General features: G+C 32.8%; 1 protein-coding gene across 2 annotated transcripts in view; it reads right to left on the bottom strand.

Annotated features, from left to right (window-relative positions):
* The window catches only part of LOC112464044 (FK506-binding protein 2), a 62,420-nt gene extending 50,937 nt beyond the window's left edge, over positions 1–11,483 (bottom strand). Inside the window, exon 1 of one of the 2 annotated variants that reach the window (XM_025030814.1) lies at positions 11,200–11,483. In XM_025030814.1, the coding sequence (XP_024886582.1) occupies positions 11,200–11,435 (236 nt within the window). In that variant the 5' untranslated portion in view covers positions 11,436–11,483. The remainder of the gene's footprint in view (positions 1–11,199) is intronic. The other variant, XM_025030815.1, reaches the window with a different exon arrangement.
* Between the last annotated feature and the right edge of the window lie 10,609 nt (positions 11,484–22,092).

Below are 22,092 nucleotides of genomic sequence, written 5' to 3'. Positions count from 1 at the left end.
AATTCCACTCTGAGTCTCTTTCGCGGGATTAAAGCTTAAAAATTGTCAAAATGACATTTTTATGACGAGAAGCGTTTTATTTATCATCTAATTACATTTTTATTTCTTTATTATGTAATTTAGCTGTCTAAGTATTTCAATCAGTTTATAAAATATAATGTGCAAATCAAAATTTATATTTTAAAGTTTAGTCGATATAATTGAACATCAGGTACATAATTGCGTGCAGTGTAAGATAGAGAACCTAACAGAAGAAAGAAAAACAAAAAAAAAACGAAAGAATAGGCACTAATGTTCTAACTTTCTAACGATAACAAATATTTTTGAAGTAAAGTAATTCGACTCGGCAATGCGAAAGCAGGTATGGCGGAGCAGCTTGAGAAAAATAAAAGAAAGCCAAAAAAAAATGGGATGAACCAAAAGAACGCGGTACACAGCGGTTACCGGGTGAAATATCGTATTGCGTACAATACATGCATGAAGTATACATACGCTATCGTGGAAGGATACTTTCTGTTTATGGGACGAGCTCTGCAGTTTACACTCTGCACTCTGACTATCGAGACTGCGCCGAGGTATATTTCCTGACACCGTTAATAACAAAAAAGTACTTCAACCGCGGCCACATTGGCATCGGCGAATTGTGCATTATTTACACTTTACAGCTCCCGTTTACTCGTGTCGCAGAGAAAGCTATATAGATATCTACTTTCCGCGTATTGAATTTATAAACGATTTCTGCATTTCGGACATATCTTATTGTATGGAGCATCAGGTTTGAAGCTTAATGCTCTTAAACGTGTTTTTAATACGAAATGGCATCGTGACATACATGATATGCATTTTTGTATGCATGTATGTGTAATTGTGTGGGTCTAACAATAAGACATAATTACACATTTAATTTTTAATTATGCATTACTTTACTGTATTCTCTAATCCATCGAAGTAAAAATTTCTTCAAAGATATTGCACTTTATTTCTCGATCATCGTATTTTTGATTCTCAATAATATAGTTTAAATAAATAAGTACCGTTTATCATATACAATTGGAGCACAAATATTACTTTTTTGATATTTGAGCTATTATGTGAATATTGTAGTTAATAGAATTAACAGAAAACAGAAATTATTAATTGGTATAATTAAAGCGCTTCAGTTTAAAATGTGACACATCGATTAACAATACGAGAAAACAGGAAACAAAAATACGTCAAATGCGAGAAAGAATAAAACAGATAGGTGTATCGCAGATTGTAGATTAACATTTACGCCACGTTAAATGCGTATAACGATGAAAATGTATTATTATACATGATATCATATCTACATTTTCGGCCATGAATTGCCTTTTAAAGCTGATATTATATTATATTATTGTAGTTTCAATAACGAATATCATTGTAACTCTTTCAACGTACAGCAGGCTCGATAAAATACATTGATAATAAAATTCGATAATTGTACTGCTATAGTTGATTGACACTTTAATAAACTCCTCATGGATTAAAATATGATCTTCTGCGCTACGCCTGCAATACAATGTTTATATCAAATACGTAATATTGAATATTTATATATATGTCTACAAACAGACAATAATATAATTTTATTCTACTCTGTAATATGTATCGATTCTTTGAAATTCAATTAAAGAACCTACATTTGAATCGTTTGACATGAATTTTTCGTTTCAAATAAATTATTAATTCGATCACATAATATTAAGTTTTATAATAAAAATATTTTTCATGAAAAATCTACAAAACTTTCATTATCGTTGCCGTCGTCTATCCTCCGCCTAGTTTGAAGTAACAATTATCAAGAAACTTTACTTAATTTTTATTTCCTTCCCAAATAAATATTAATTAACTAGCATTTTATATTTGTCTGGAACAAAAATGTGATTATCTTCAACATTGTTCATTTTTTTCAGAGCAAATACTTATGACTGTAGACAATTCAAAAAGTGTTGCGTAGAACATAAATGTAGAACAATGATCTTTCGTATGGTGATACGATACCACGGCGCGCGGCGGTTCGGCAATCGGTTCTTGCTAGGGAAACGCGTGAACGAAGATAACGAGCGACAGGCTGACGGCCAGCTCTGTCCACGTTGTAAGCGACGTTAAGGTACGATAGCGTTATCGTACCTTGCTTCGTTGTTATCGCGCCCCGGAGGCGCTGCCCTCGCGAGCTAACTTCTAAGGCAATCAACCTTCGCAGGCTTTCGCTCCACACGCAAACTACTATGCAGCCCTTCGAAAGCCGTTGCTCCGATGGTCGGAGTAATTATAATGGTCATTTTGCAATTGCAACTTTGCTCATTTAAGTAGATAATCTCTCTGCGAATTGTCGTGCTCACGCCGTTGTATAATTAGACTATCCTAATTACAGTGTTTACACTTATCTATAATGAATGATTTATATAATCCGCCAAACCCTTCGTTAAAAAGTCTAAAGATAATTCTAATTCAATATTTTGTGTTTTAGTTTTTATACATAGTAAGTTTTTCCATATTTATTTTAATATTATATTAATAATATATAAAATAATGTATACATACACATATATACATATATGTATATATACATACACCACAGAGTCTGGTAATTACCGTGCCACTTCTCGTGGGCATAAAACGGATTAAACTGAATAGAAAAGTCTTTTACCGTTTTGCAAATTTTTCAATAATTAATAAAAAATTAATTAATAGACATTCGCGAATCAGTGTGCTTCCGTGCAAATCGGCGAGAAGAGACAGCCCGGAGTCACGCGACGGCGACGCATTGGGAGGAGCGTGCATCTAGCAGCAACAAATAATGCGTAACGCTGGGCTGTTTCTTGTCACTGAATCGCGCGGATGCACGTTTATTCGCAGATCTTTATTAATTAATTTCTCATTGATATTGAGAAATTCGCTAAACGATAAAGGACTTTTCTATTCAGTTTAATGTACTTTACCCAAGAGAGGCGGCACAGTAATTACCAAATACTCTGTATAATATACATATATGTATATATACTGCAAATACTGTGCACAGTGTAGTAATATAATAATGTGGCTAAGCAATATAATAATTTACAATTTTGTAAGTATAACTAACTATTCGTTCATGTTTTTCATATCGTTTCTCAATAAGGATCGTTAAAAAATGGAAGAAATCGTAACAATACGTATACGGGTTTCTAATCATGCTGGCCCTAGTGAAAGCGCATAAATGCAGCTCGCGGATGCGGACATCGGCGTTGCAAGAGACTCACTTTAATTTACTCCGTACATGCAAACTGCATATAAATGCAGCCTACCACATATGTGCATACTAAGAGTGTACGCTATATTAAGAGCATGCCGGACCAAGCGCAGCCAAAATATTACATGACAGAAGATTACAAAATAAATTTCCGTGAAATATATAAATAAATTCCAAATCAGGAAATATAAGTATGAATCACTCATTCAATCCAAAAATCACAACTATAATACAAACAAATATAATCTCTGTGTGTGTTATCATTTCATAAAATTGCTTTAATTTTTATTTATATATTTACAGATAAAAAATAGATAATACGTTCAATTGTAGCAACGTACACATTTTTAAATATATAATTTAAAAAGGAAAAGAGTTATCATATTATACATATAAGATAAAAAAATATATTAAATGCATATTTTTTTATTCCTATTAAAGTAATAAAAAGTAATAAAATATTTTATAAAGCTTTTACTGCAAACATTATTTTGCCTTCTTTATTTTAAAAATCTGAAAAATTTAAATTTCTGTTTAACTTTACATAGCAAAAAAAATCATTCCGTATTTTTAATATAAAGAGAAAAAGAACACAAGCATCAAGAATTTAATTGTTTTTATTCTTTTGTTCTCTATTTTAAAGTTAAATCCAGTAATAACTTCGATTTAACTGGTCAGGCACGTAAAGGCAATTTGGAGTATCCTCATTCATCAGTTACGTTGATCACGATGTTGACTTCACGAGACTCGCAAGCAAGCAAATGTCCGTATTTCATAGCTCTACGTGTCCTACGCATCGTTCCAGCGATCCCACAACTGATCGATACTCGAAACCACCGATTTGCGGAACTAAAGGACTCGTTTTCGCAAAAAGTTCGTTCATTGCTCACTAAAATTTTATCGTTACAACAAGTAGCTAGGTGAATGGCGAAGAGCTTGTTTGGAATTATATTTTAGTGGTCGTATTGAATAATAAATTATTTGCCATGCCGTTGTTTACAGTCCAATATTCGTTTTTGTGCAGGTAGACTTTAGTTAGCGTTAAATAAAAATGCACGCTTTGTATAACCATTTATAGAATATAAAAGCGAATTATTTTCTGGACACAAGATTTATTTTTCACTGGCAACAAAGATTTATTCTCGTTTTTCGTAAAATTTGTGTTTGTATTATTTGCGTAACAATTTCATTGAAGAATTAATTAACAAATTATCTACAAGAGAACTACAGTAAATTAATGGCTTATAACAGTAATGCACTTTAATTATTGTCAAACACGATGTTAATATATCTCAAGAATTTATATGTTTTTATAAGCAAAAATATATAATATATAAGAGCATATATTGTTAAAAAACACATTGCTAGTTATACTTAACTGTGTGCTTTAGTGTATGTACATGCTTGTCGTGTATTCTTGTTATCACGAATTGCATGAAGTACTGATATAATGTTAAAAGCAAAGTTGTTATTCTGAAGACCGCAAAGATTACTGAAATATGCTTGATAGCGTTATCATATATGTGTACTTATTGCACGACCAAAACACAAGACACACATAAATCGTTTAATCTGCATTTTTAGAGATATGTAAGTTTGCACAAGTTTTCTTAAATGTAACACAACATAGGTGTCGAATTAAGTACAACTGTGTTTAAATAAATACAAAAAATTTAATATGAAAAATACGTTAAAACAGTATTTTATTTAAACTATAAATTAAAGTGAATATTTTCTCTATTATAACGTATGTACATACACAAAATGCACAATTTATTGAGTAAAATTTGCAATCTCAATAATGCAATCATACCTGCGAAATACACATATCTGCAAATAAATGTATCATTAAGTTAAAATCAAAATCAGAAGAAAAACGATAAACTATAAGGGAATGTTTACTTTTTATAACTTATAATAAAATGCATAGAATATAGAATAAAAAGATGATTAGGATGATAGAATAATTAGGACTTAAAAAGTAATATTATATAACAAAAATTATAATTTATCGTTATTATCAGTTATTTTTATAATTTTAATATATATTTACACTAATATTTATATTTAATGTTTGTAATATTTAAAGCAATAATTGAAAATAATAATGTAAAAACATAAAGAGCTTGTTCATATAAATTATTTGTTGATAAATTTTTGATGTTCAAACTATAATTTGTCTTTTCTAAAATAATAAGCGATTAACAACTGTGATAATGGGCACGCGCAATTTTCGCATTTGCGTGCATTGCAAGAAAAGTTTTCGTAACCCCAGAAGCCTGCTTATAAGTACCTCTTATTCGTGTTTTTTAAAATGCTACAATACTTTTAACGTCAATCTAGTTGCACGAGCCGCAAATAAAAATCGATACGTTTCATGTCGTTTGCATTATTCACGACGACAAAAAAGATTTCTGTTCTACCTGCGAAATATTTGCAAATCATTTTTTACTCTCTAAATCTGAATCAGTGAATGGTCACCGATTCAGATTTAGAGTACCTGCATTCTTCATGTATTTACCATTATTTCCATATCTCAATAAGCATTTTATTGGGTCTGTGCACAAAAATATATTTCAGAAAAAGATTCGTAATCAGGTTACTATGTTAACCGTACTAATTATTTATGTCCTAAATATTTATATTAATAAAACTGCAAACTTTTCCACATACACAGAATTATTTAATTGTTTTATTTTTAATTTGTAAAATTTCTTCTGTTAATTTAGAAACAATTTTAACGGTTTAAATAAATAATATTAATACATAATTGATATTATATTTTGAACTATCTTTATTTTTCGAAAGCAAAGCACGTTTTATTATTATTAGCTAAATTAATAAAATTAGATAACATTAATAAAATTAACTCTTAAAGAAACAATAGAATATCATCACAAACAAGTTTTTTTCGTTTTAGTTTCTTAAAATTATAAAGTACTTACAATTAGTGAATTTATTTTATCATTCTGATCTTTTCACATTTCTCAATCTTTTACTTGCAATCAATTAATCCAAATGTAATTCATAATAAATATGTTTCTGCTCTTTGTGTGATAATGTTATAGCAATGATCCACGTAGAGATTCTTTTGAACCATGTGACGCACGTATCGCAAAGAAAAAAGGATTCGATACGAGACGAAGTAGAGAAAATTTGTGTGGGAACGTCGTGAAGTGCATTAAAGTCTCGTCGGGATGTTCCGGGTGCAAAACTTACTCGAGCAAGGACTCGGTTTGTGTCCGCTCGAGATGGATCCGATGGAAAACTCTGGCGCCGCTGAATCCGCCTTGGGGGCAAACTCTAGACTCGTGCCAAATGGAGTCAACGTTTTCGCTAACGTGCTTCGCTTTCTCGCGGTACGGAGGCGGCACGAATGGAAGAGGATAATGGGGCTTGAGCGGAATGCGAGGCGATAAACAGGTGATTGCGATGCTCCTCGACAAGAAACAGTCGAATCGACGTGCAGAGTCGGTAAATGGAGGTAATTCTCGATAGACTCCCGATTAACGTCACGCCTGATACACGACTCCGATACCTTTCTCATCTTTCGTTGCTGGGGAATTCGCTTTATCGAAATTAAATAAAAATATTGATTTTTTAATGAGTTATAATATTCATAATTTTATAAAAAAGTATTTAGTATTTAATAATCAAATTTAATAATCAGTATACATATACACTGAATAAATATATTTCAATAACTTTTTCCGCATTATTATTTTTCTGTTTTAGTATAATTATCAATGAATATTCTGTAATTTCATGCATATCAATTTATTGCTATTTGCAGGTATTATAATTATAAAACACATCCAAGTTTAACAAATGCCCTAATTTTCATCTGTAGAGTTTTAATAAAAAATAATATGTATTTTTTATATTATATTTAATTCAATATTATATTTATTATATTTAAAATTAAAAGATTTTTAAATACGATTAAATAAAGATATTAAATCTGCCATGGATTATAAATTGATCAGTCTGATTTATCATTTTCACCGAGAAAATGTGTACAATAAAATTAAATAATAATAGTAATATGTAATAATTATTCAATAATTATTCAACTTTAATGTAATATAATTACTGATTAATATAATAATTTTAATATTCAAGGTATTGAACGGGAAATAAAAGTTAACGCTTGGAAAATATATGAAGAAAGAAAGTAGGGTATTTAAGTTTACTTTACGCTTTTCTCTCTTTCGTACTGTGTACTTAACAGTACGACAGTAAGTTTTCCAGGTGCAAGTTGTCCGACATACGATTAACGGTATCCATAACGGACTACGAAACAATTTGGTCACTGAAAAGAGGTCAGCTCAATACGTCCATTAGTGTCCGTCTGCCACATTATCCAAATCGTTCGATTGGCGATAAATATGACAGAACTGCTCTACAAATAATGAATTTTTTTTATAGGGTATGTCAATATTGATGCGACACAAGAATATCGGAGTTCATTTATCTAAGAAATTAAAGGGTACGGATACTCGACAGAAGTTTTTTTTAGTCTTGCGCGTTGTTAAATTGATTGAGTTGCAAACTCGATAGTTTCATTAACGAGAACTTTGCGCGAAATCAGTAATGAATCCCGTCAGCGGGTAGATCGATATTACGTTACATTTACGTTGCGTTTATCGTTCGGAACTAAGCGGTATTATGCCATATTAAACATTATGAATTGGAATATTATAATAACATACACGTATATATATGCCCATTGTATTATCTTTCGGCACGAAATATCATAGTTGTACGCCATGTGAGAATATGAGTCGAAATATTAATCGCCTATATATATCCGAAAATATTTTACGACATATTGTATTATAATTACAAAATTTAGTGTAGAGAATGTTATACAAGTTTATAGAAAGATTACAATATGCCGCAAACCGCGATTAACGAAGCATCAATCTACGTGCATTATTCATTATCGTTCTATACACCGTTGCGCATCGTTAATATCGTTTCACGCGGTGAAGTATTAATGTACGTCATAAGATAAGAGGAAAAAAAAGAAGAAGAATGAGGTTCTATCATATGCATGAGGTAACTTGAAAACGGTTAGTTGATAAAGCAAGAAGCATCGCAATATAGCGAACATATTGGAAAAATGCACTTAATTAATTTAATTGAGATTTTACATCAGTGGTGCGAGTCTCTAACGATATATCGATCACATTATCTTTCCTTCAAAGTGCATTGTGAATAAATTGAAAACTAGCGCTAATCTTTTATTAGATCTTAAATCATTTTTTCCAACTTAATTACTATTCCAATTATTCCTAGAGATTTTCCTATCAGTTTGTGCGATAACACCATCAAATTAATGACCTGTTATATCTTAAGAGATAAATTATGCTGCACAAAGCTAATCAACTAACAAACATTTGCTTACGAACATCTTTTAATCAAAGATTCTTTAATTAACTACACAAGGAATGTTACGTCTACAATATAAACGTTACATAAGAGGTGATAAGATTAACTCTTCATCCGTTCAGCTATTGCACAAAATGTGAAACATACTCGACTTGTTGAATCATAATTGCACAAAATGTGAAACGTGAAACATGATCGATTTGTTAAATCATAATTGGTTCATTACAATAACTATCCCAAATTGGATATTTCGCACTCAAATACTCATTTAAAAGAATGTTATTTGGATAAAAAGCACGTTCCATATGTAAGAAGATAAATTTAACTTCATAAAATAATAAAATCTTACTTCATGCATACTTCAATTGTATTATTTATCTACGTCAAAAACAGATCTTTATTGTACTTTAGAATCGGAAACGCGATCTCTGATCGATCGATGGTTTAGAGTGAACTGTCATTCCGAGATATACAAGCAGTTAATCGTGCAGAGGAGATCGCGAGACGCATATATCGTACCGAATGCAGCCAGCTCTCGTGCCAAATCCGATTTGGAGCACAATCGACGTGGCTAAAGAAAGTTCAAGAGGTAGGTTATCGGCGAGAGTAATCGCACCAGATATTGACAAATCACTTTTAAACCAGATTATCGTAACAGTTTTTACGCGCCTGTTAAATCTTCAAGACAGAAGAAAAAAGGAGATATTTCTTTTACAAAGGCAAAAATATTATTATTAAATTCATGTTTTTCTTTGAAAAGTGCCTCCTCTCGAAATGTGCTTCTTCTCATAAAAATCTTGCGAAACGCGTGCTTTATGAAATTCAATCCTAATAAGTTTATATGACGATCGATCGTTTGATCCGCAAATAAAACACGATGTATTTTCAATTTTTCGCATTTTAGTCCATCTGCATTCCGCGCGAGTATCACTTCGCCACTATTATTATATCGATTACACGGTTCTACGTGAAAGCAAGGATTTCAAAGCAGCTGAAACTCTGAAAACAGAGTTTACGCTCTTCCCATTATATGTTAAAAAGTTGCTTTCGAACGGCGAGAGTCTCACTTGGAATGTATGCCCGTCATCTTCGTGTCCTCCAATGACGTACGTCCACGTTGGAAATTTCAACAGGAGGTAGTCACGTTATCTCTCTTTTCCCTTCTCTTTGTACAACTGTTGACGTCATCCGCGTCTATACTATTTTGTACAATCGAAACTTTCATCTTAATTTTGAATATTTTCGCATTTCTATCTTAAGCTACGCTGCGTGTTCATGCTTTTCTATTCACACTATTACGATTAAAGTCAAAATATTATAAATAAATTAAATTTAAAGAAGCTTTTTGTTTTAATCTTAAATAAATCCAAAATTTATTCTTTATTTTTTTATTTATAAACGCATTACATTAAAAACTAATAACAATACTTATTATTTAATAGATTTCTGTTATTGTTACTATTTTAAGACTTACGTCAGTTTATCTAAATATTCATAATTTTAACTATTATTATTAATATAAGTATTAATTGTTTAAAATATAACAGTTATATATTTAAAAAAAAATCAAATAATAAAGAATCTTTTTTTGTCTATTATTTAATCCTGTCTAACATTTTTTGTAACATTTTTTTATTCACGAACGCTACTTTAATCAAATATGATGAATATTTCAAACTAATTTTTCGGAGTAACCAGGTCAAAGAAATAAAGAAATTTTTTACAGAATATTTTAGAAGTGCTAAGCGAGGTTAATAGAGTTGACGTAGTTGTTCGACTATTTTTGTTATCAATGAACTTATAACATTTTTTTATTGTTTAATCTAATTTTTTAAATCATTTTAACATATATAAAGAAATTACAATTTTTTTTCATAGTCGCTAGATACGTAACTTAATTCGAGAGTTTCGCGATTTTTTTGACCACCGATACTGTCATCAATTAAATACTAGATCAGTAATTAAAATACCGATCATAATATCGGAGAGAGTATATTATACCGTATCAAATAAATTTATCATAACTCTCAGTGAAATTAATCTGCATTTTTTTAGTAACGCATGACATCATCAGTTGCTTCTTTCCATCTTTTCTTTAGTTCACTTTTGTCCCACTTTTGCGAGTACCGCGTTATTATTTTATCTAGAAATTTGTTTCACGTTTATTTTATTTAAAAAATAATGCGAATAATTTACCAAAGTATCGTACTTGAGAATATTACTCGAAGCAAAATATTATACAACAGAGAATTATTGTACTGACACTGAGAAAACCTGTCATATCTGTCGAAGACGTTAAACTAGTTCTTGCTAATGCATGACATCATCGTCATCGTATTCTCGGAACGCAGACGATTCTCCACTGATTCTGTGGCTCTTGTACCAGCCTTCACTAGCAGCACAATTTCGTTAATAGGCAAATCTCATAATCGACAAAGTTCTTCGACCTCGCACATCCTCTACACACGCTCACCAATTTATCTGTATTCAGTATTCAGTCTATTCGCATTCTCTGACGCTTGTCCGGTCTTTCGCGCGCTGTCACTGACCTTGAGTCGAACTTGCTGCCGTCCTGGAGCGTGCCGGTATAGTGCATGGTCAGCTGGTCGCCCTTCTTCGACCTGACGTCGCATACCTCGGGCATGTACAGCTTCTCCACCTTGAGACCGCTCTCAGCATTGTCAGCTCTGCTGAGAGCCACAACTGCCACCACGAGGAAGAGAGCGTAACGGCACATCGCAAGCACGGCACTCGCGCTGTTCGACGTATAAGAGACCATGTTCATCAGTCGACGGATGCTCGTGAGCAACTGAGTTCTCGCGGCGTTCTACACCAGTGAGCCACCTTCGGATCCCCGCCGCGTCCCACGTCCCGCCGTCCCAGAGCGACGGCGCCGTAGTCGGAACGGAGACCAGGCCAACGGGATCAGAAGAGGACGGAGAGTCCATGCCGCCACATTGCGCCGTCTCATTGGCCCCGCACGGAATATGTAGGTCTCTACCTCGGGAAAGTCCTTTTCTCTCTCTGCTGCCTCTCGGTGCCGCTCGTGATTTCTCGCTCAGCCCTACTCGGTCGTCCCTCCTCGTCCTCGTCGTTTCATCACGCATCGCACTCTCCTCCTGTCTCTCCTCGGCTGCCTACTCCACATCTCCGTCTTCTTCACGGTTGTATTCCGAAGTCGAGCGTCTTGCTCCGACCTGATTCTCTTCCTGCTTTCTCTCTCGCCGCCACGTTGCGCCGTTTTGTCCTTCCCGCGCGCTTACGTACCCAATGTCTTCGTCCTTCTTCCGCGTGCCGGTGGCATATCGCGGTCTCTGCGGCTTGTTCCGCGCTCGGTTGTATACCTTTCTCACTCGCCTATCAGGTCGGGTGTTCCCTTTCATCCCTTTAGTCCCATCTTCCGCACCTCCTCGCATCGTTGCGTTTTTCCCTTTTTTTCTCTTCTTCTCTCTTTCCCCTCGTTCATTCCTTCGTCCTTCCCTCGTGGTTACCGATATAAAAAACACCAGTCGACTTACGCTCTGATTTTGACGAGATTCCGCAGGTGCATCGCGCGAATGTAAGTTCAATGAGAAAATGTATCGTTCTCGTGAATCGAATTAAGGAATAAACTTCGTCAGGAAGAAATGTTATTTTGCCGACACAACGGAACCTATTAGAAATACGATGGAAACTTTGTTGAAGTTCGCTGGTAAATCATTTCACGAATCTTCCCGAAATACAATGTGAGATATTCTAATAAAGAAAAATTTCTTTTACATCCAACTCGAAAACTTTAAAATTAATGTGCAACATAATAACTAAAAATTTTTTATTTATACAATCACATATAATATTTAGTCGCATAGTATTGATCGAATGACTTCATCTAGCAATTAAATCCCAAATTCAATATTCAAGTAGCAAATTCAAGCATTTTTATAGAAATACGGTATGCCAATAATGTGAAAGAAATACTTGGAAATGGGAATGCAATTCAGCAACGATAAAGGACAAATGCGTGAAAACACATTTGATTTTCATCCCTCGGGATTTTATTTTGATTTTGTTCACTTCGTCAAACGGAGTTATCCACGAATTTTCCAATTCTCTTCCTTTTGGTTTGTTCTCTCTCTGCGCTTCTTCAACGCAATCCTTGCCTTTCACGTATCGTCCCGCGTATCCATCTATCGCTCTTTAATTTCGTTCGCCGTCTCTCGACCGCCACACCTCGTGTTACATGTCATCCTGATCTCGTCGTTTATCACCGATGTCATCGCGCCACCGCTGCGAGGCGCATCCAAGCGTTGCAATGCGTTTCCTTCCTACGCGGAGAAGGATTTCGTGGTCGTTTCGCGAAGCGTATGGATGTCGGGCTGATCAAACAGGATGGCCATTATATTTCCTTTTTTTTTTACGAGTTCTGACTTAAATGTCTCGCTCGAAGTTGGAACATCAAACTACAAGTTTTTAATCGATTACGGTCGAAAAACTTACTCGCTTACGTGCGAACAGAATTCACCCCTCGATGAATTATTTATAGGATATTTTATACGTATTGGTATGTAAATGCGGCTGGCCGAGATATGTACATCGAATTCGCTAACTGCTACAGCGGAATTTCCGGATAGCATTTGAATAGCGATACTCAATCGATTAAGGTTCGGTTTCGACTAAAATAGAATTTTACGAAATAAAATTTATGTGTATGACATAGGTACAGACATAAATATAGAAATAAAATTGTGATGGAATAATTGTCGTACCATCAAGTTATACAAGCTATTATTGTATTAGCTAGAATAAAGAGTCTGAATCAATTATGTATTCTATAAATCTCAAACTATTTAATCGATTAATTTTTAATTATGTTATTTACGATTAATTATAAAGTTTATTATAATTGTATATGTACAGTATATATTTATTTTAAAAAAGCACGTGCTTTTTATGCACAAAAATGTGTGAAAAGATATGCCACAATATATGATATAAAGTATAACTGGCAAAGGATATACACAACATTTAAGAAAATTATTTCGCACTATTATATAAATTTTTAATCTAATATTTTTATGAAACAAACCAGAATTTCGCAGATATTGGACTTTAATTGTTATTTTATTTCTAATTATTATTTTCATATGTCGTTTAGAACAGTAAATATCAGGTGAACTTTTATCCTATGTCATAAAAATGTTTAATATAGTAAATATTTAATATCGTACATATATGTATAATATTCGCTTATTTGCAGATGAGTAATATTCTCTTGGAAAGAATGCCACGTTGACGGATTGAGTTTATCGTATGTCATGCATGTTTTACGATGCATCGTTTAGTAAATGATGGCGCACGATATTATGAACAAGCTCTTAATTAGCATTTTAAATAGCGTTTTAAGACTCCACTTATCAGTCAATAGCAAATTTGGGCATGTATTATATTGAAGTAACTTCACTTGCTTTCTATCTACTTTGATCGACATGCAGAAGTTTTAAACAATGTAAAACTCTGTTTTGCAGAGTCTTGTAATTCAAACAATGTCAAAATAATTTCATAACTTTCATTAAAGCTCCCCGAGAAAAAATGATCAGATATAATCATATGATCCTGTTTCCATTTGAAAAAGATATAGATTTATTATTTTGTATTTAGTCATTTTAAATTTTCTTTCTTCAGAGATCTTCGCTAAACTTATATATTTTAATATCGCGGATTATTGTGTACATATTTTTTAATAAAAAAAAATTTATTCTTCGTCCCCAAACTTGAAAATTTTAATAGATGTTTTTCCACAACTATTACATTTGTAAGCGATTCCATGTAGAAGTATAGAATTGTACATAATATATTCGGAGACGTCGGAAACGGGCGACGCGACGCCTTAACCGTTGATTCGATCGTGTTTGTTTGTGACGAGTCTTAGACTTATTGTTAGTCACTGTTGACGAATTCAAATAAGACGAACGAACCGAGACATTGCGAATATTATATAAGGACGCTAATTGCCGACCAGAGGCAGAGTCCTCTCAATCAGTGGAGTAATCAGAACGTCTGAGAAGAAAACCATCCGCCCGCCCGAACACCGAGAGATCCGAGGAGTCGACTCGCGAGGAAGAGCGTTATTATAATCGTTCCATGCGTTATTATAATCATTTCGGTGGAATAAAATGACATTTAATACGAACAAAAAATTAAATACAGTCCTGACATTCTCAATCATCCGTGGCCCTTTCTAAAAAGTAATATGAGATTCACGATTTGTATGTTACTGATATCAGCATAAAATTTCAACGCCTATCTTCTCTTTTGTCTGCTTTCACCCTATTCTTGTGGCTATGAAGTATATCTTACGTGTAATACATGGTATGTTACACATACGTAAAATACACGGATAACGTTCTTATACGAACATTTATAAGCTTGAAAGAGTACAAGCGCCTTTCGTACGTGCTCCATAATCTTATTTTGTTAAACTTAAATTTAGAAAGAAGCGAAACCAAATGTTTACTCTGATAATAATAGCAATTTCATCAAAAATATTGTGAAATTAATTCTGACAGAAATAAAGAGTATAAATATACCTTTCAAAATACGAGAGTTCTCTATCTCGAGTTTGAAGTCGGTATATTTTGGAGGTAAGACGACATTAGCTGCAGAAATATATTTGCCTGTACTTTTTTAATGCTTTGACGGAAGATAGGCAAACCCGTATCCCCATTTCGCGACGTCGACGATGTGGTGATGTGCAGCGAAAAGCGAAAAGTCAAGCACCCTGTATACACACTCGTTACACATCGAGCGCGACGGACCACTCACGTCAGGCCGAGTTTGCATCTTAAAGAATGTTCACAAAATCGCACTGAACTCTTTGACTCCGACCTCGCCGTGACGCCACGGTTCGAATTATATCTTTTCATGCAGGTCATGAGATTTGTAACAGCATTGATTTTCTCGGTCTGGACAAGAAGTTAAATTAAAAATGATATTATCTAATGATATATACAAAAACCGATTATTGGGTATTTTGGTGATATTTGGAACATTGCACGAGATAAAGTATCTAAAAAATTTATTGCATAATCGTTATTTCAATTGTAACACTATAGCATGTAAAATATCTCAACATTTTATAAGATTTTTTTATTAATTATTTAAAAAAATGTATATATATGATCTCCAGTTTAAAGATATTATTATCTTCTATTTCATCAAATATTGCAGTATTTTATATCCTCTATAGGTACCAAATTTATTTTGTACAAAATAAGATCTCGAAGAAGCTGATTGCATAATCGTTATTTCAGTACTAGAATGTAAAGTATTTCAACATTTATAAGATTTTTTTTATTAATTATATTAAAATATTCATATATGACCTTTACTTAAGAATAATACCTCCTATTTCTTAAAAATCTATATTTTCTTTATTCTTCTACATAAAACAAGATAAAATATATTTGGTTTTTTTTTAAATAATAGAATAAGTAACAAACTAGTTTCTCAATTCAAAACTCACAAAATTTCATTAAAAATTTATTGACCTAACATTTTGTTTCAGTTTAATCTGTATATATTATACATATACATCCTCGACAAAGAACAATTATTTCTCAAAATCAATAGACCCAAGCGCAAATGTGGTAGGAAGTTCCAACAGCTCGTATAACGACGCTTCCAACTAATCCTCGCTCTGGCTGCTTAACGCATGGAAATTAATAATGAGACAGAATGGAAATCCTAGAGCGATAAGCCCAGGATCTACATAACTCCATGTGGATTATGCAGCAACGCGCAGCCACCAACCCGTATTGAACGAACGATCGAGGAACAAACACAGAATCGGTTCATTTAATCCACGATCGCAGCAGCTGTCTAACCCCCGAAATAATCAGAAATAAAGTCTTCTGCAACGCGCTGCTTGGAAGACGCTCTCAATATTTTAACGTGTAAAAATAATCTAACCCTTTAATGTGAATATAGTTTTAGAAAACGACAATTCTTTTCGACCCATGCTTAACAATAATAATAAAAATGTATTGTATCAACTTTAATTGTAAAAATCTCCTTTTACTAAATCCTATGTACAATTGTACTATATCCGTATTTTTCTCTTTTGATGTATTTGAAAAAGTTTATTTAAAAAATATTATCTATGAATATTTATAAATTTATGATATTTATTCAATTAATAAACAATTATCTTAGGAAAATAATTAATGTCAGTTTTTTAACAATAATTAATTATTAATATAAACTTTCTTTTTGTCGTGCAAAATATTGTAAATATATAATACACACTGATGCACATAAAACATATTGTAACCAAAATAATATAAATTAAATTAAATATTAAACATTCTTTGGCGTTTTATGATGTTCTCGTGAGATAGTTGCACGTTATTAACTTTAACAAAATTGTCGAGATACAGAGATCTCGTTCCATTCGTATGCTGCGTTAACTCCCTGGGTTCCGCAAAGCGCATATGCGTGCATTTTCTATAGTAAACGTTACGTATGCTATAGATAAATGCGCTCATATGCGGTTTACGGAACCCAGGGCTAATATACAGCAATTCGGAATTTATTGCGTGCATTTTCTTTTTGTACGTGCACAATTTCTCGCGTGGTTATTTAGGCAGTTTATTCTCGGAGATGTTCGGCGACAGTCATCGATGAATAGTAATTGCTCGCAGGTCGTCGTACCTAGTTACTTGAGAACCGAAACGTAGTTTAAACAACCCGTAACACGGTACGAATTCGCTGTCCAATGTCTTCGTATTCGTGTCACGTCTATGTTGCCGCGCGATAGTACAGTCTGCGTCTCTGCGATACGATTTACTTCGGTTGGAATCGGTTGTCGAAGCTCTCGACAGAATTGCAAAATAATTTTTTCTTTCCCCGTCAATATTTCGAAAAGTATACTTTTTGATATAAAAGAGGAGATAGCGTGACAAAATAGTACTCAAGAAAACACGATAGCATCTTTCAACAATCTGTCTCATACATTACATTTTTACTTAAAATGCTCATATATGTTATTATTTAAAAAGTTTATGTTATTTATATTTTAACAAAACAACATGATAAAGCAATATGTAAAATAATCATGTCAGAGAAATTACTCTAAAAAAAGATATATATTTTAAAAAATAAAAAAATATCTAATTCTTAATATACATGCATATAAGTATTTACAAGAAATGTATGTAATATTATTATAATAAAAAATAATAATTAAAACATTTAAATTGAATATTTAACTTATTAAAGAATATATTATAGATAATAAATAGCTGTTAAATAAACGCTGAAATTTTTGTTACTTTGAACACCTTCGAGTATTCGAGTATATTAAAAAATTCTTGAGATTGTTTATATACGTTGTTTTACAAACTTCCTAAAATTGTTTGGCAATATAAGTATTTGAGAATATATATATATATATATATATATATATATATATATATATATATATATGTATTCAAACATCCCACGCTTTATATTTTAAAAGAGCAACACCATACAACATTGTGGTATTCTCATGCACACAGTACTTTTGTAGCAAATATTTTGTAAAAGCGTAATTTTGTTCTTTTAGAATTAACCAATTAGCTTCTTTTTATTAAATGCGTTTAAGTAAATATTTAAAAAAATATTATTATTATTAAAAATTAAAAATTAACCATTATACATTTTATTTAACATAATTTTTTCAAAATAAGTATAATAATATTTGTAAAAATAAGTTATATATATTTTCAAAAAACATACAAATAAAAATAAATATGCGTCTTTCTTTATAATGTTCTTCTTTCAGTTTACACGAAATGTCTGTACGTATAATATTAATAAAAAAGTACATTTTGTACGTGTAGATATTTATAATTAATTTTTAAAAAATCATAAATGTATTAAGATATTTGTAAAATGCCTATACTCAGAAACGAAAATGTATTCCTTTTGATACTTTGCGCCAGATACATTATATTTTACATATTACTGATGACTTCTTCATCAACGTTTCCGACAATTGATCTACAACTGTAGAAGTGTAGGGATCGCCTTCGAGACGCGGAGAAGTAGCAGCGGAATTCGGATCTCACGGCACAGAGCATTTAAGCGGCAAACAGGCCGAAGCTTAATAGCATCGTTTCCATCGGGAAACCGGCAGCCGGTTGAACGCGTGCAGTTTCGACAGGCAAGCTCGAAAGCGCGAGCGCGCGCGTAACGCGAGCTTCAGCCAGTTCGAATGCCGGAGATAACTAAACTGTTTCCCAGGCTCGCAGGCCGGTTTGGGTTAAGGGAAACACGGCCGACCGTGGTATTCCCGTGAGATAGTTCCACGACGAGTTTCGATGTGCGTTGTGCGACTGAAACTCGCACGTCGTGCGGTCGCGACACCGGCTCAAAGATGGCAATTTGCGTCGACGATAGTTTCAAAACGGGCCAAACTTTAGTTTAGAACAATTTATTTTTATGACTTTAACGACATTTAAAATAAAGTCTCGAAAATTTCGTTATGAATCTATAACAAGATTTTACGAGGTATTATTCTTGGAAATTCTTCATTAGTCCATCATAGCAAAAGTAATTAATTTTCGATTCCACAAATAATTTTCAGCTGCGTTTATATTGTAACTTTCAAAAATTCTTTTTATGTATTTTCGGCACGGTACATTTTCATTTCTCCGGATTCTTGCTCCTAAAAACACTTTTTATTGCACAAATAGATTTGTGCAAATATTTCAATCTTTAGAGGTATTTTTTCAACCAAGGACTCATAGATTTTCAATTCCATAGCATGTTTTCATTTTAGATTTTACAAAAATCTAATCCTTTCTGTAGGTTACTGCTTTCATCTTGCAAAAAATTATCAATTTATAGACTTTTTAAAATAATTTTACACCCGTGGTTCTATATACGCATTTTATTTTCAGCTCAAGATAAATTGTTGTATTAAAGTTACTTAATAAGAATGTTCAGTCGCTTTTCTTTATCGAGAAGATTATCAAATGCTTTTCCTAAATTGGAGTATTATCTACATTAATTAATGTCTTAATTGATACAGTTGGAATGTCTTTCCAATCATATGTGAATTACTTAACGTCGAAGTAAATCGAGATAATTACCATGAAAGGGAAACTTCCATGTAAGCGTTATCTTGCTATTCCCTCATTTCAATTCCGCGGAGATGCTTGGGTATTCATGGAAATTGAATTTGTAATACGACTGTGCTACACGCCGTCACAGGCTACCGAGCGAACGTGCTATCGATATCATTCCTACGATGGATTAGTCGAACTTGAGAAAGGTGCCCTCACCAAATCGATTATCAAACTCTGTCCTTATCCGATCAAATTGCATAGTTGTATCATTTCGGACCGTACTGATCGGATTGCCTTTACTTGGCGGTATTCAGGTGTCCATATTAACTGCATAATTATGTGACGGAAATTACGTTCAATGTTCATCGCGAATCTTGAGAGCTCGGAGAGCCTGCGAAACGCTCGCGCGGTTCTCTGGGTGCTAATCTATTTCGATCGCTAATTTTGACAGTTAATTTTAGGAAGCCCAACCAGCAGTAATGGGGTCTGCGGCGTGGAACAAGCTTCTCGTCCGTTATCGATAATGTCGACGGCGGCGCGGCTGTGTACCGGATGTGAGAGATTGTTTGTGTATCGGGAGCACGTTTGAAATTTTAGGGAAAAGAGACGAACCGTGGCTGGCGTCTCTTCCTCCGAAACGCCGAACTTGACTTTATGTTCGCTCACGCGCTGGTTTGCTCGTTCCGCGAGAAATCTTAAGTTCTCACATTGTTATAGAGTAATTATGTTTCTTCAAACCGCACGCTGAGATTATTAATTCTTAACTCTGTCGTGTCGATTTTATAGTGTTGCCAAACATTTATAGTATAAACGATAATGTTCGGGAACACTATAATAAAATCGACACGGCAGAGTTAAGAATTAATAATCTCAGCATGCAGGGGGTCAATCATGAATCTTTTCCCCTAGGGTAGAAACGTGAAAAATAAAAAATATCTCTTTCTATTGATGTTAAATAGAAAGAAATAGTCATATAAAACTTTTCACTTTCCACGTTCCACATTAATACATGATTGACCCCCAGTTCGAAGAAACATAATTACACTAACAATGTGAAAACTTAAAGTTTATAGCATTCGACAATATACTTTAAAATGTCTGTACATCTGTTATATATCGGTACAAATTAAATTAATTTAATTAAGTTTTTTTCTTGATACTAAAAGTTCTTCTATATGTTTTAAATAACAAATATGTTTACTTATTTGATACAACGTCATAAAAATGCAAAACTTATTGCAGGACAAAAAGTATATGCCATATATTTTTATGCAAAGAACGTATATTTCTTCAATATATTATCTACATTCTACAATATAGATTTTAATTTAATATTTTATACCATATTTTATATTATTTCATATCATATATCATATTATTCCCTTAAAAGAATAAAATTATTAATAATTTTGAATAATTTATCTGACATATATATTTAAATAGACCTACATGCCACAATATCGAAACAAATGATATCATCCAATATATTTAGAAACCCGTACCTCTGTATTAAATAGATAAAAAACATAATTTCATTATTATCTAGCTATTTAATTTAATTTATATTATAGATATAGATATGCGATTAATGATTGAATGTATATGATTTTACTTGTATAGCAGAATATCATATAAATTTGCTTCCTAAAATTAATGATTCCACAAAACATATTAAATAACTTGGTATTATGTTCGCAAATTCAATTTATGAGAATACCATAAATATAGCAGAAATGTGCACCTTAAATCAGGCTGGATCTTTATTCCTAATAATATTTTTGCCTATACATCTTTTCTACCTCAGCAAACTGTGCGCGCCGAGTAATGTCGGTTTTGAAAAACAGTTTCAAGCTAAAGCCAAAAATAGTATACTTAATTAATTTAATAATGATTATTTTAAATAAGCATTTTTTCAGAAATAAACTGTAAAGATTTTATTTTGAAAAATATCCCAATCTTTCAACCAAGATTCGAACCTGGACCTCTCTACATTTCGTGATGGGTAAAATTTATGAAACTTTATAAAAAGATTCGAGACTAAAACCTTCCTAAATTGACTTCCGTAATAGTTAGTTGTTTTTATGTTGTTTCATAAAAGAAATTATTCATAATTATTATCTACTCGCAATACGTCACTATCTTACACGTAAATATTGTGCTCGGAATTTCACGATAACAGCAATGTGATAAAATCCGAGATAAAAGCGAATATATCTCGTGATTAGACGCTGAACTCCCGCAATCAAATGTCCCATCAAAATGTAGACGTGTGCATCGGCGATGTACGGTAAATCTGCGCGATTAAAATCCTTCTGGACCGCGTAGATTGGCACTCAATTTTGTTGGGTTTGA

Source organism: Temnothorax curvispinosus, unplaced genomic scaffold, assembly GCF_003070985.1.
Source record: "Temnothorax curvispinosus isolate PA1 unplaced genomic scaffold, ASM307098v1 QBEX01013839.1, whole genome shotgun sequence".
NCBI classification, from domain to species: Eukaryota; Metazoa; Arthropoda; class Insecta; order Hymenoptera; family Formicidae; genus Temnothorax; species Temnothorax curvispinosus.
Note: the sequence above shows the minus strand (reverse complement) of the source record. Positions and strands in the feature narration are given on the sequence as shown.